General features: G+C 42.6%; 1 protein-coding gene across 1 annotated transcript in view; it reads left to right on the forward strand.

The window, feature by feature from the left end:
• The first annotated feature begins 1,535 nt into the window (after nucleotides 1-1,535).
• fndc4b (fibronectin type III domain containing 4b) overlaps nucleotides 1,536-16,706 on the forward strand; it is a 170,658-nt gene continuing 155,487 nt past the window's right edge. Inside the window, exon 1 of the mRNA XM_080193281.1 lies at nucleotides 1,536-1,621. Coding sequence (XP_080049407.1) covers nucleotides 1,546-1,621 — 76 coding nt within the window. The 5' untranslated portion in view covers nucleotides 1,536-1,545. The remainder of the gene's footprint in view (nucleotides 1,622-16,706) is intronic.

Here is a 16,706-nt window from a genome sequence, read left to right on the forward strand (position 1 = left end):
ACTAGTCTTTATCAGGTTTCTGGGTCGCACAGAGACACCTGAAGTTGAATTCTTTGTTTCGCATGGAATGTTAATAGGTTACATTTATCTACAGCCATCAGCAGCCGATCCATTAGCTGTGAAGTGTCCCTTCAATAAACAATGCGCTTCTGCTGTGTGATGATGGCAATGAGTTATTGCAACTGGTACTTCAAATTGGATTGGATTAGATCGAAGGTGATTGAGTCCATTTCTGCCAATTCTAGCTCGATTGGATTTGGGAAATATTTGCGGGTTGGTTTACACTCGCGGTTGTACGTTTGGGTTTTATGGGTTTTTGACGCCTCAAACGGAGAGGAAAAATAACAAAATCGCTTCTCAATTCACAACATTGCAAAAAAAAATCTCGCCCAGCAGGATAGCTCCGTATTCAGATATTGCCCTCAACGACACGTGTTAAGATTAATTGTCTCAATTTTTTATATAAAAAAATTGCTGCAGATGTGTGACTAGTGATGCAGTTACATAATTGTACCACTAATCACTTAAATAATCTCTCACTCTTTCCCTCTCTCTTTTTTTTCCATGCATTAAATTGCCTAATTACATTGCTGCACGGCGATGCTCAAGGGAATGAAGCCAAAATGTATTGTGTCTTTATAGAAATAAGTTGCCAGACCATCAGAACAGTTTCCCGGTTAGATGTGTTACTGTTGGGTATATTAAACCCTGCCGGCACCGTTCCAGATCTCACAATCAAGTGATAAATGCATCCGACGGTGTCAGGCTGGAATATGATTAGCAACATCTTGTCCTTGCAGAGAAACTTGGCAAATTAACTCAGTGCTCGGTTCTTTGTAGCGTGCGTTCCGCCCCCTCCCCCCGCCACCAGGAGCTGAGCAGACTGCGGTGCCAGGAACCCAAGCCCACACTGTCAGCGACTGGCCGACCTGCCAATGACTCCCTTCACCACAAACCAATCCCTGCCACCGACAGGCGGGCTTTCCCCGCCGCCAGTCTTTTTTTTAATATCACGGGGAACTTTCAGCTCTGTCGGGATCCGGTTTCTATTTTCCCATTTATTTTATCTCACGCGGTCTCTGCTTCTGAGCGTGAAATGCTCATTTTGCCCCTATAGTAGAGGCCAGATATCCTTGCTGAGCTCCCAGACTCTGCTCTCCTCCCTCCCCAGCTTTCATGATCCGCTTCTCTGCTGAATGACTCCAGAGCTCACGGACGTTTTCTCAATCCGGCACCTTGCAATGCTGCAAAGGGAGCTAACTGTGAATGCTGAGACTTGATCCCCCGGGGATAGATTTTTCTTTGTTCTCTTTTCCATTGAACTTTCAGCAACAGCCGACAATCCCTGTGCTCCTTCCACTCGCGTCCTGAAGCGGATGACTTGAGATTAAGAAACTGACACTCGACTCAATGGGAGACGCGGAAAGGAGCATCGGCGGTTTCCTCTCTCCCGAGATATTTGTGTAGAGAAGGTGCTAGGATTGTTTTCATGTGTCATTCAGAGCCGTTGGACAAGCCGTGTGTGTATTATTTGGAGCGGGCGGAATGGCACAATTTCCCTTGTATCTGAACTCCGCAATGCTGGTATTATTTAGTTGTGACTTCCGCCTGGTGACAGCAAGTAAGTGGATTTGTTTTTACTCTGACCCTCCTGAGCATTACACAGATGCCCAGTGTAACTTAAACAGCACTGATATTCGTCAACTGGAAGTGATGTGGAAGTCAGTGGGGTATCCAGCAAGGGACTGGAAATCTGGGGAATTCAACGGGAGACTGGAAATCAGCTGGGAATTCAACAGGGGATTGGAAATCAGCAGGTGACTGGAAATCAGTGGGGAATTCAGCGGGAGACTGGAAATCAGCTGGGAATTCAGCAGCGGATTGGAAATCAGCAGGAATATCAGCATGTGACTGGAAATCAGTGGGGAATTCAATAGGGGACTGAAAATCAGCGGGGAATTCAAGGGACTGGAAATCAGTGGGAAATCCAGGGGATTGGAAATCAGTGGGGAATTTAGTGGGGAACTGGAAATTAGTGGGGAATTCAGCAGATGCCTGGAAATCAACAAAGAATTCAGCAGGGAATTTGAAATCAGCAGGGGACTGGAAATCAGCTGGGAATTCAGTGGGGGGAAATCAGTGGGGAATTGGAAATTAGTGGGGAATTCAGCGGGGGACTGGAAATCAGTGGGGAATTCAGCGGGGGACTGGAAATCAGTGGGGAATTCAGCAGGGGACTGGAAATCAGTGGGGAATTCAGTGGGGAACTGGAAATCAGTGGGGAATTCAGCAGGGGACTGGAAATCAGTGGGGAATTCAGCAGGGGACTGGACATCAGTGGGGAATTCAGCGGGGGACTGGAAATCAGTGAGGAATTCAGCGGGGGACTGGAAATCAGTGGGGAATTCAGCAGGAGACTGGAAATCAATGAGCTTTGCAGATGTAGGGTGTGTGAAGAACTGGAAGTCAATGGGAAAACCAGTGGGAGGGGGTGAGGGGGGAGTCAATGGGGTCTCCAACAGGGAAGGTGGTGAAAATCAATGGGGTATCCAGCGGAGTTGGGGGGGGGGTATTCAAGAAGGGGGATTGGAAGTCAATGGGGTATTCAGCGGGGGAGGGGACTGGAAGTCGTGGGGTATGAGGGGGTGGACTGGGAGTCAGTGGGGTATCCAACAGGTTCGTGACCTAGTTTGATGGTCAGAGAGAGAGAATTGCTCCATGAGCACTGCAAAGTGGTCTGCTGAGTGAGTGCATGTTAATCTTGTGCTAAATGACATGGATCTCAGTCAGGACTCAGTATAAACAGTGTGACAACCAAATGATCCAGGGACCTAGCCAAAGATACAGCGGTGGGTGTTGAACAGAATTGCTAGCGAGTACTTGAGTAAAATCGCCGTGGTAACCTTGAGAAGGAAAGGTAATATTACATGGAAATAGGAAAGAGTGGAATACAACAACAGGTTGGGGAAGTGAGAGGGCTAAAACAAATCTGAGACATTCTGGAGCAAAATCCCGAAAGGTGCTCACCTCAGAAATGTGAGGAAAAGAGTCAAAATAAAACAGTAAAACAGGGAGTTGAAATGTTTATAAAAAAGTGGCAGCCGTGGAGGAGCTGATGTCAGTCTCTGCAGGAAAGACAAAACTTGAAGGAGGAATTCTAACAAAAAAGGAACACGGGAAGTGGTTTAAGAAAGTGACCACATTAATCTCAGAATAAAATAAAAAGTGGAATCAGATTCATACAGACTTGTGTGTGTGTTGGGGGGTGGGGTTGTGTATATACATACACACTTGGAAACATTTCTGAAATCGAATACCTGTGGAAACCTGTTTGGGTCAAACGGGTCTGTAATATCAGGGAACACTATTTGGCGAATAATTGTTTTAGTGTTCTGAGTTCCCGGTTTAATAATGGTGCTCAGCGCATTCATGCCATTATGATGGTTTCAGATAGTCTGTTTTCTGTAACAGAACATAAAGCAAAGCCTGCAGCAGAGCATGCTAACCTGCATATGTTGGCAACTGCCCTGAATGATCGATATATCATCTGCGTAGCAACCAATGAACTACGTATTCCAGATATGTGTTTAATTAGGAAAGGATAATGTACGCAAAAACCGAGTTTAATTTATGATTGCAGTAATTGAAAGTGTGTGGACGAACCTGACCATGCTGATGTGCGTGACTGAGTACAGTCGTGGCAAACTTGAGCACTGGCATTATTCATTGGACTTGAAGTATTTGTGATTTTAGTGACAAAAGTTATGAATGCTGCTTGCAATAACAATGTGTCAATTTAAATATTTAAATAAGGTACGAATAGTTCCCCATTTGCTAAATCCCCAGTCATATTCAGACCACAGGCACAGGAATGGAAAAGGTCATTCCCCACAAGAGCTCAGCAAAAGCTTTGCTGATCCTTCTCTCTCAGGTTCATCAAGGGCGTGGGAACAGGGTATCAGTCAACCTACTTTCGGGCGCAGTGTGGAAAACCCAAAAAGTAATTAAAACACACAATGTAAGAAGGGAGAATTGCAAATACATGTTTGAAATGCACTTTCAACAGTGATATTTATTACGACTTCTGGATAATATTCCTGAACTATTTCAATGTTTGCTTGCTGTATTGCGATTTGCTCTTTATTATCACTTTACTGTTACATAAACAATGTGGAAACTTGTATCGGAATCTAGATACGATATTCACCAGCGCCGTGTTCATTCTTATGCGATACGTGTCTATATTTTGTACCCGCATATCCCCATGGCACCTGTTGCAGGCCTATATCTGAACCGGTCTGTTCAGATAGCCAGCAATCCACAACTCAACCCTTCATATAATGTCCACCCGGACAAAAGCAGCAACGGATTCATCAGTGGAATATTCATGATTTAATCCATTAGTTTTTGTTTGTGTTAAATAATCCAATGCTTACTTGCGAACGGGTGTTACGCGGTATCTTTATTCTGGTTCAAATCTGCTGCTGTTTTTAAAATGTGTAACAAATAATACAAATTCAACAAAAAATGAGGCTTAGATTGAAGGGTAAAAGGTCCCAGCTATGCTGCTGTTGAGTCAAAGCACTGGAGGAACAGCACAAACTCTCACGTAGGCACTAAGAATGCAATCACATGTTTCAATGGAAGTGTACCATCCGCAATTAAAGTAAAATGTCGAGTACATTCAGAATAATATCATAAAGGGTACACTGACATATGTATATCTAGTGTTACTGAAATAACAGGCATTCCGAGCTTTGGGCTGGAAGCTTAATTGGGCTAGGTATATTCAATGTACGCACAAAACTTTCTCAGTCCCTGTTGCATGTGAAGACATTTAGAAATTGAGCTTACTACTTTTCTTGAAATTAGCCAGGGGTTTATCACTATAGATCCCACTCATGTATAGAAGTGTAAACCGAAAGGCAGGTTGACTTATCTTTGCCACAGTATAAAAGGTGCCATGTTCTTCAGCCCTTTCTGCTGGGGTAGATATGTTATTCCCTCCAAGAAAATAAAACACATTTTAAAATTATCAGATTGATTAAAATTGTTTTACACATTTTAGAGTACATTCTAAGTCTGCAATATAGTGAGGGGCGTAGATAAGGCAGATAGTCAACATCTTTTCCCAAAGGTAGGGGAGTCTAAAACTAGAGGCATAGGTTTAAAATGAGAAGGGAGAGATACAAAAGGGTCTAGGGAGCAATTTTTTCACTCAGTGGTATCTGGAACAAGCTGCCAGAGGCAGGAGTAGAGGCGCGTACAATTTTGTGTTTTTAAAATGCATTTAGACAGCTACATGGATAAGATGAGTATAGTGGGATAGGGGCCAAATGCGGGCAATTGGGACCAGCTTAGTGGTTAAAAACTGGGCGGCATGGGCAAGTTGGGCCGAAGGACCTGTTTCCCTGCTGTAAATCTCTATAGTCAATTGACCTCTCCAGTCAATTTAGATGGTAAAACGACGACCATCACTACTTTATCAGTATTGTCAGGACATAGCCCATCTGACGGAATACACTTCTAATGTAATTGTACACGGAGAAGCGGAGATCACATTAAAGCATTGCGGTTAAATTAAATCCTTTTGTTGCACTCGGTAAAATACTCACTCTTTATTTTGTTTGCAACCCCATCCTCGCAAGCTGCACTTACGACATTTACAGTGGCACTGCGGCTGATTAAGGGTCCCCTGAATAATGTACAAAAGTATCTGGTAAATTTAGAAAGGGTTATTCGTTTACTGGGCTAAGGTCACCTCCTTTAATTCGCACGTTTATTTCCCTCCTCCCCCTCCGCCAACTACGGTACTGTTTAAAAACGAGTTGTTAAACGTGGAAGGAAATCCAATACTTGGCCCAAGAACAGAGAGAGAAAAGCACGACTGTCCTTATCAAGTTTTGACCGCCCGCCATAAACGACCAATTAATCTTGCTGTGCTCAGTGAGATGTCCAGTGTGTCCGGGAGCCGGGGGCCACCCTCACTCTGAGCGCTCCTAATAAGCCCTGCACAGAATGTAGTTCTGCAGCTCTCAGGAATTGATGCTGTGCCAGCCCAAATCGATAGGAGCCAAGAATGAATTGATATTTGTTAATGGAGGAACTCTCTAGAGGAATCGCGCAATAAAAATGAAATGTGAGTTTACACATACTCTCTCAATACAAATACACACATCTCTTCGCTGCTCCCCGCTCAGTTCTCCCGCTGCCTCAATACAATGTGGTTTCCAGTCGATTAAACCACTCTTTTGTTTTGCCGTTTACCTGGAATCAAAATGCCTTTTCCGTTTCCCATCTAATATTCCCCGCCATCGTGGCCACTGTGTGCTGCACAACTTGTAGAACTTTTAGAATTTCCTTTCGTTCTGGTGTGTGCAGAGAGAGAGAAATGTATTGCCGGATTGTGCACATGGCGCCGAGTTTTTAACTTACCTACTTGTTCGAACGCAGAGAAATGTGCCACAGGTTTTTGACATTGGCGGAATCTTGCTGATTTGAGAGGGGGCCGTGTTGGCTCCTCCTGTACCTGTCCCTGGTCCGGAACAGTGTTAGTGGGAGTGTGTGAATGTCATCCATTCTGTAAGATCTGGTCAAGCTCACGGTGGGTTAGGAGAGTGCTGCAGTCCGCGTGTTATACCAATCAGTTCAAATAATCCCAAATTCCATGGGGACAAAAAAAAGGAAGTGCGACGTTCTGGAATGTGGAAGGGATGATGTAGAATCAATCCTTTCATGATACTTTTATAATTTGCCAGTGGAGTTGTAAATTATCCGCTTTTGTGTAATAATCAACATCCTGCTATATTACCAAAAGTCAGTTAAGTCAGAATGCTACTTTAGTACCTTTTTTAAAGCTAATCAAATAGAAGAATGTCATTGTTGCAGAATTAAATACTTCATTTCCTGCATCAAGTGTCCCGACGTCAAGGACAGTTCCCTCTGCCCCTATTCCTCTCCCGCCGCCCCAAATACCCTGTCTTCCGAGGAACACTCGTTATTACAGCAGTGTGGCACCTTCACCTTACATATTTAGAATCCGTACAGTGCAGAAAGAGGCCATTAGGTCCTTGGAGTCTGCACCGAACACAGTTCCACGCAGCAAATGCTGCTATAATTCAGAATTCCATGCAGTGATATACAGGTCAGATAGCATTTGTGGAGAAAGAATGAGTTAAAGTTCCATCGCAATGACCTTCCGTCAGAACTGGAAGAGCTGAAAGGTTTGAAACTGGTGAAGGCGGGATGAGGGAGTGATTTGAAGACGCAAGGCAAAACCGGATAAATTTACATGAGATGAAAATGGCAACAGCAGAATCATTAGCAGTGGTTACGATTTGGAATTGTTAAAACTTGAAGTTGAGTCGAAAAGGTTGTAAACAAACTTTTTGTCCTGTTTGAGTGAGATGCAAATTTGGTTACAGTACTAACTTGTGGGAGATGTATGTAATAGACCAAGCCTCTGGATTTTACGTGAAGACTTTTCTAGATAGGGTCCTATTGATTTTTAAAGGTGAACTTCATTCCATCAGCCGGGGCTGGATTGTTCCTTAAGTTAACGAAAAGAAAGTTAGCATGCCAGCCCACAGCACATCCAGCAATTTCTCCCATTCTGGACCTAGTGAAGACTGTTCCTTTAGTGCAGCTGGTTTTTATAATGGAATTTTATAAGCTGCCTTATCCCACTCACACTTACGCCATATATGCTCCTCCCCCCAGCAATTCAACATTTTGGGCCAAATTTCAGTTCTGTAAACTTTCCTCATAATGTAAAGCCCAAAATTATGCTTGTAACTCTTCTCTGAAACCTCTGCAATGAGTAAAATTGTTTTACATGTCATAGAGTCATAGAGGTTTACAGCATGTAAACAGGCCCTTCAGCCCAACTTGTCCATGCCCCTTTTTTTAAAAACCCCTAAGCTAATCCCAGTTGCCTGCATTTGGCCCATATCCCTCTATATCCATCGTACCCATGTAACTATCTAAATAATCTTTAAAAACAAAATTGTACCCGCTTCTACTACAACCTCTGGCAGTTTGTTCCAAACACACTCCACCCTCTGTGTGGAAGAACATGTCCCTCTGGACATTTTTGTATCTCTCCCCTCTCACCTTAAACCTGTGTCCTCTAGTTTTAGACTCCCCTACCTTTGATAAAAGATATTGACTATCTAGCTGATCCGTGCCCCTCATTATTTTATAGACCTCTATAAGATCACCTCAGCCTCCTGCACTCCAGAGAAAAAAGTCCCAGTCTATCCAACCTCTCCTTATAACTCAATCCATCAAGTCCCAAAGCATCCTAGTAAATTTTCTCTGCACTCTTTCTAGTTTAATAATAATAATCTTTCTATAATAGTATGATCAGAATTGCCCATAGTATTCCAAGTGTGGCCTTTCCAATGTCTTGTACAACTTCAACAAGACATTCCAAGTCTATATTCAATGTTCTGACCTATGAAACCAAGCATGCTGAATGCCTTCTTCACCACTCTGTCCACCTGTGACTCCACTTTCAAGGAGCTATGAACCTGTACCCCTAGATCTCTTTGTTCTGTAACTCTCCCCAGTGCCCTACCATTAACTGAGTAAGTCCTGCCCTGGTTCAATCTACCAAAATGTATCATCTCGCATTTGTCTAAATTAAAGTCCATCTGCCATTCATCAGCCCACTGACCCAACTGATCAAGATCCCATTGCAATTGGAGGTAACTTTCTTCTCTGTCTACTATGCCACCAAACTTAGTGTCATGTGCAAACATTCTAATCATGACCCCCATATTCTCATCCAAATCATTAATATAAATGACAATAGACAAATGTCAATTGACAAATAGGTCAATAGACAAATGTAAATTGCCAAAAGACATTTTTCATTCTATGCATGACCCAGTCCATGGTTTGACTTTCCATCACTGTACCATTACCATCAAGCTGGAGGATCCAGCCTGGATCAATGAAGAATGCAGGAGAACATGCCAATAGCAACACTAGGCATTCCTAAAACTGATATGTCAGTATGGTGAATGTACAACACAGCACCACTTGCATACCAAACAGGAGAAGCCACATGCATCAACTGGGATAAGCAATTCCGCAACTGATGGATCTGACCTCATCCAGTTGTGAATGGTAGTGGATAATTAGCAATTAACCGGAGGTGAGAGCCACAAATTTCCCCATCTTCAGTGATGATAAAGCTCAGTACATCAGTGCAAAAGACAAGGTTGAAGCATATATAATGCTGAATCCTCCACTATTAACTGTGGGGATTACCATAGACCAGAAATTAAACTTAACTAGCCATGTAAATAGTGTGGCTACAAGAGCAGGTCAGATACCAGGAATTCTATGATGAATAATTCACCTTGCAATTCCCCAAAGCCTGACCACCATCTACAAGACTGTTGTGGAATCATGACTTCATGGAATATGCTCCATTTGTCTGGATGGGTGCAGCTCCAACAATGCAAGAAGGTTGACACCATCTAGGACAAAGAAACATGATTGATTGGCACCTTTTCACAAACATTCAAGCCTTCCACCATGTACACTGGCACCGTGTGCACCACCTACAAGACGCACTGTAGAACTCAACAAGGCTGTTTAGATGGCATTATCCAAACCTGTGACTGCTACCCTCTGGAACGACAAGGTCAATAGACAAATGAGAACATCACCATCTCTTGACTCAAAGCCACTCCCCATCCTGATTTCAAAATCTATTGTTCCTTCACTGTTGCTGGATCAAAATCCTGGAACTCCCTTCCGAACAGCACAAGGGATGTACCTACACCACATGGACTGCAATGATCCAAGAAGGCAGCTCACCATTAGCTTCTCAGTGTCAATTAGGGATGGGTAATAAATGCTAGCCTAACCAGGAACAACATCCCATGAATTAATTTTTAAAAATTCTGCGGCCAGAAGTGCCAGGTGATGATCCATCCCAGCCTCTTCCTGATGGCCCCTGCATCACAGATGTCAGTCTTCAGCTAATTCAATTCAATCCATGTGATAATGAGAAAGCACTGAAGGTAAAGGCTATGGGCTCTAACAACATTCAAGCAATTACTGCCCCATTAGTCTATTCTCTCATCAGTAAAGTGATAGAAGGTGTCACTGACAGTGGTATCAAGTGATACTCACTCAGGGTCACTCAGCTTCTGACCTTATTCCAAACATGGACAAAATAACTAAATTCCAGAGATGACATGAGTGACTGCCCTTGACATCAAGGCAGTGTTTCCCTGAGTGTGACATTAAGAAGTTCTAGGAAAACTGGAGTCAATGGGATTCACTTTCCTCTGATTGGGATCATATTTAGCATAAAAAAAAGATGGTTGTGGAGATTGTAGGTCAATCCCTTCAGCCCTGGGACGTCACTGCAAGAGTTACTCAAGATAGTGTCTTAAGGCCCAACCATCTTCATCAATGACCTTCCACTATCAAAAGATCAGAAGTGATGAGGTACCATGATCAGAGAACAATGTGCTGCATCATTTTGTCAGATACTGAGGCAGTCCATGTCCAAATGTGGCAAGACCGAGACAATATCTGGGCTTGGGCTGACAAGTGGCAAGTAACGTTCAGACCACACAAGTACCATCACCCCTTAACACTTAAAGGCATTATTATCACTGATTTCCCCACTATCAATATCCTGGGGGATATCATTGATCAGAAACTGAACTGGACTAGCCATATAAACACTGTGGCTACAAAGGCCTGATGTGGAGATGCCGGCGTTGGGCTGGGGTAAACACAGTAAGAAGTCGGACAACATCAGGTTTAACAGTTGGCCTTAAACCTGGTGTTGTCAGACTTCTTACTACAAAGGCCAGTCAGAGGTTCAGAATTCTGTGGAGAATAACTGACCTCCTGACTCCCTGAAGCTTGTCTATTATCTACAAGACTTGTTAAGGAATACTCTCCACCTGCCACATCAATTATGTCCAGCAACACACAACATTTGACACCATTGAGGACACAGCAGCCCACTTGATTGGCATACCACCCATCACTTAAACATTCAATCTCCTGGCACAGTGGTAGCATCAACAAGATGCACTGCAGCAATTCACCAAAGTTCCTTCAACAGAACCTTCCAAACTCTGGACCACAACTGCCTCAAAGGACAAGAGCAGCAGATGTCTGGGAACATGATGATCTGCAAGTTTCCCTCCAAGTTGCACACCATGCTGACTTGGAACAATGTTGCCATTCCTTGTGAATGAGTCAAAACCCTCGAACACCCTTCCTGAGAAGCATCATGGGTATAGCCGCACCAAATGGCTCACGACTAACTTCTCAAGGACAATTAGTGATGGCTAATAAATACTGGCCTAGGCAGAGGTGCCCTTATCCCATGAACAAATAAATAAAAAATCAGATCCAAGTTCTTTCTTCCCATTTTTTCTAAATTATATGTAGATTTACTCCAATGCTTCACTTTATCTTTCCTTCATTTAAACACATCTGCTGTTGGGATCCCAATTCTTCCAGTTTGAGATCTTTGATAGCTTCCTCTTTACTGAGACATTTATTATGCAGGCTTGTCAACATGACAACATTTATGGGAGTGTGAGAGCAAGGCAGAATGCCAATCTACAAAATAACATTACTTCATTTTTTAAGTGTCACAAATCAGAATTGGTGACACTTTTAACCAAAATCAAAAGTCTGAAGAGATACTCTTAAAATTAACAAGACAAAAGTTAAATATGGATTAAAAGGACTATATTTTTTCACTTTGAATGCATCCAATGTAAATGCAAGCATAAAATTACAAAGAAAAATGGATGAATTGAGTGAATGAACAAAATGTGGCAAACAGGTTGTAATATAAGTAAATAGGATCTACACTTTCGAGGATAATCAGGGAGGATAAATCAGGGTAACTTGCTAAATGGTGACAATCTGGAAACAATAAACCTCTAAAGAGATTTTGGGGTCCCAATACACAAAATCATTAAAACATCAAGGTACAGAAAATAATGAAAAAGGTTAATGGAATACTGGCCCTTGTAGTTAGAGGACTTGAGTACAAGGGATTGGAAATTATACTTCAATGATCGCCTACAGCTAGTGTATTGCAAACAGCCCTGAGCATCTGAAGATAAATTTATCTTTGAATGAGTGCAGCATAGGTCTTATAGTTTCATTCTTTCATGGGATGTGGGCATCGCTGAGAACACCAATGTTTGTTCCCCCTCCTTTATTGACCTTCAACTGAGTGGCTTGCCATGCTATTTCAGAGGGCACTTAAGAGTCAATTATATTGCTGTGGATCTGAGTTGCAGACAGACCAGGTCAGATAAGGATGAAAGTTTACTGTCCCAAATGATGTTAGTGAATCAGATGGGTCTTTATGATGATTGATAATTTCATGGTTACAATTACTGAGACAGGCATACAATTACACATTTAATTCTGTAATGGGATTTGAATCCATGTTGTAACACAGCATTGGGCTAAGTTGAGAAGGAGTGCTACATAGAATCCCTACAGTGCAGAAGGAGGCTATTCAGCCCATCAAATCTGCACTGACTCCCCAACAGAGCATCTTACCCAGGACCTATCCCCATAATCCCATGTATTTACCCCATTAATCCCCCTAAGGTACACACCTTTGGACACCAAGGGGAAATTTAATGTGGCCAATCCACCTAACCCACACATCTTTGGAGTGTGGGAGGAAACCAGAGACCTGGAGGAAATGCAGACAGACACAATGAAAACATGCACCCTCCATGCAGACACCTGAAGCCAGAATTGAGCCCAGGTCCCTGGTGCTGTGAGGTAGCAGTGCTAACCCACACTGTACCTCTTTCCGCATTTCCTCTCATCCAGAACTACACCGCTGGTCACATGCACTATGTTTACCAGAAAGCACCACACTGAATAGGAAGGTAGGGGTGGGGGTTGGGGGGAGGGGACTTGATCAGCATCTTCTTACTGAGGACCTGCAGAGGTCTGACTCAATGCCTGCAGATGAATACGAACTGAAATTGTCAGAGTGCCTGCAGAAGTAAACAATGTGGAGGAGAGGACCTAGAGAGCAACCTGAGAAAAAATGTGTTTGACTACCTGGCTTTGAACTTTACTTGATGTGTCACCTCATATTGGAACACAAACTGACTCTGACTGAGTACGTAACCCTGGTAGCACTTTATCTTTCCAAATACAGGTTAAGAGACTTCCTCTTGATTTTTGATTGGATTGCACTGGTAAATTGGTAAACCAGCTAAATATATAGAGTAAATAATATAAAGATAGCATTCAACAAAGAGTTCTTATTTTGTCTTATTTCCTTGTTATTTTGAAGTTCCTTGCTTATTTGAGACAGACCTTGTAACAATAAAAATACAATCATTGTGCTGTTTACCTGAACTCATGTTAAAATGTACTCAAACTCACGATCATAAGTTGCCAGCGCAATGCAATACCTTTGGCGGTGGTACAGTGTCCTCAGAGCATAGGCTTTTGGGCTTCTGGGTTACTAGTCCAGTTAGATTATTTGCTTCCCTCACCTAGAATGACGCTAGTATGATAACTGGATTTCAATTAAACAAACTAGGGATATATCTCTTGGAATTTAGAACATTAAGGATGATTTGATCGAAAAATTCAAAATGGACAGGTTAGGTTTTGAGAAATCCAACCTGGCCAATTACTGTCCTTTGGCCTACTCTCAATCATCATCAGAATGATGGGATGTCTCAATGGCAGTGTTGTCAAGCAGCACTTATGCAGTAATAACGTTCTCACTAATGCCCAGTTTGGATTCTGGCAGGGCCACTCAGCTTCAGGCCTCATTACAGATTTGGTACGAACGTGGCAAAAGAGCTGAACTCAAGGTGACATAAGAATCACTGCCGTTGACATCAAGCAGCCAAGAAAATCAATGGTTATTGGTGGAACTGATTGGAATCATACGTGGGGTAAAGGAAGATGGTTGTCATTGTTAGAAAACAATTCCCTCAGTCCCAGAACATTACTGAATCATTTCTCAGGGTAATGTCCTTGGCCCAATCATCAGCTGCTTCATCAATTACTTCCTCCCCTCCTCCTGCTCTTCCACTGCACCATCTTCCCCCACCCTATGACCCTCATCATAAATAAGTTCAGAAGTGGGGAATGTCATTGATGATTTCACAATATTGAGTATCATTCCCGAGTTCTCAGGCACTGAAGCAGTCTGTGCCCAATGGAGCAAAATCTGGACAACATTCAGGCTTGTGTTGACAAGTGACAATAAAATTTGCACCACACAAGCAACAGGTAATCATTTTCTCCAACAAAAGAGAATTCAATGGCATTGCCATTGCAGAATCCCCACTGTCAATGTGCTGGGGGTTACCATTGACCAGAAATTGATCTGGACCATCCATATACACACTCTGGCAACAAGAACAGTTCAGAGATATTGAATTCATTTACCTGAATGCATGCAGCTTCAATAACAGTCAATAAGCTTTACATTATCCAAAATAAAGCAGCCTGCTTGATTAGCACCCCATGCACCATCTTGAACATTCACTCCGTTCATCACTGATGCATAGTGGCAGAAGTGTGTACCATCTTCAAGATGTATTACACAACTCACCAAGGTTCCTTCAACAGCATCTTGCAAACCTGCAACCTCTACTACCAAATAGGACAAGGGCAGTAGATGCATGGGAACACAACTACCTATAAGTGCCCCTCCAAGGCACATACCATCCTGACATAGAAGTATATTGCAGTTTCTTGGGGTCAAAATCAGAGAACTCCTTTCCTGATAGTACGGTAATTTTTTTACCCACACCATGTGGACTACAATGCATCCGCTTCCTTCAGAGCAGTTGGTGATCGGCACTAAATGCTAGCCTGACCAGCTTTTCCCACATCCTTTGAATGAATAAAAACAGCTATTTACACTAGTTGGGAAATTTAGGTCATAGTCCTAACAATCAGCTTTTCAAGAGTGAAATTAGGAAACATCACTTCACACAAAGGACAGTGTATGTTTAAAACAGTGTGCCACAATGGCATTTGATGCTAGATCAATTGTTAACTTTAAGATTGTGGCTGATAGATTTTTGCCAGACAATGGCATTAAGAAGTATGAGGGGAAAAGACAGATATGCATGAGATTCAATTTGTCAAGGGGAGGTCATGTCTGATAAATCTATTAGAGTTCTTTCAGGAGGTAACAAGGAAGGAAGTTACTTAAAGGAGAGCCAGTGAATGTATTTAGATTTCCAGAAGGCCTTTTGACAAGGTGCCACATAGGAGACTGGTAAATAAGTTAAAAGCCCATGCTGTTAAGGGTAAGATCCTGGCATGGATAGAGGATTGGTTGACTGGCAGAAGGCAGAGAGTGGAAATAACGGGGTCTTTCTCCAGATGGCAGTCGGTGACTAGTGGTGTGCCTCAGGGGTCAGTGCTGAGACCACAACATTTCACAATATACATTGACAACTTGGAAGAAGGAAGTGAAGGTACTGTTGCTAAGATTGCAGATGATACAAAGATATGTAGAGGCACAGGTAGTACTGAGGAAGCAGGGGGGCTGCAGAAGGACTTGGACATGTTAGGAGAGCGAGCAAAGAAGTGACAGATGGAATACAATGTGGAAAAGTGTGAGGTTATGCACTTTGGAAGGAGGAATAGAGGCATGGACTATTTTCTAAATGAGAAAATGCTTAGGAAATTAGAAACACAAAGGGACTTGGGAATCACTGTTCAAGATCCTCTTAAGTTTAATGTGCAGGTTCAGTCGGCAGTTCGGAAGGCAAGTGCAGTGTTAGCATTCATGTCAAGGGGGCTAGGATACAAGAGTAGGGATGTACTTCTGAGGCTGTATAAGGCTCTGGTCAGACCCCATATGGAGCATTATGAGCAGTTTTGGACCCCATATCTAAGGAAGGATGTGCTGGCCTTGGAAAGGGTCCAGAGGAAGTTCACAAGAATGATCCCTGGAATGAAGAGCTTATCATATGAGGAACGATTGAGGACACTGGGTCTGTACTTATTGGAGTTTAGAAGAATGAGGGGGTATCTTATTGAAACTTACAGAATACTGCGAAACCTGGATAGAGTGGACATGGAAAGGATGTTTCCACTGGTAGAAAAACTAGAACCAGACAGCACAATCTCAGGCTAAAGGGACAATCCTTTAAAACAGAAATGAGGAGGAATTTCTTCACCCAGAGAGTGGTGAATCTGTGGAACTCTTTGGTGCAGAAGGCTGTGGAGGCCAGGTCATTGAGTGTCTTTAAGACAGAGATAGATAGGTTCTTGATTAATAAGGGGATCAGAGGTTATGGGAAAAAGGCAGGAGAATGGAGATGAAAAAAAATCAGCCATGATTGAATGCCGGGCAGACTCAATGGGCCGAGTGGCCTAATTCTGCTCCTATGTCTTACGGTCATATGGTCTAATTGCAAATCAACCATGATATCATTGAATGGTACAGGCTTCAGAGTTTAATATGTAAAAACATGGGACACTGAGTCTTAACAAATTTAATTCACAGGACTATTTGTTGTACATGTTTGAAATGTTGATTGTGTGGATGATTATTTTATTTCTACTAATTTAATCATCTAACACCTAATTTCATAGCTTATTTAATTAACACGGGAGAGTTGATTTCCTCCAAGTGAACTGAGATAGCAAAAATGTGAACTAATTGTTAATCCTTTTAGCACACAGCCAGA

The sequence above is a fragment of the Carcharhinus amblyrhynchos genome, chromosome 7 (assembly GCF_965287045.1).
Source record: "Carcharhinus amblyrhynchos chromosome 7, sCarAmb.v2.hapA, whole genome shotgun sequence".
NCBI lineage: Eukaryota > Metazoa > Chordata > Chondrichthyes > Carcharhiniformes > Carcharhinidae > Carcharhinus > Carcharhinus amblyrhynchos.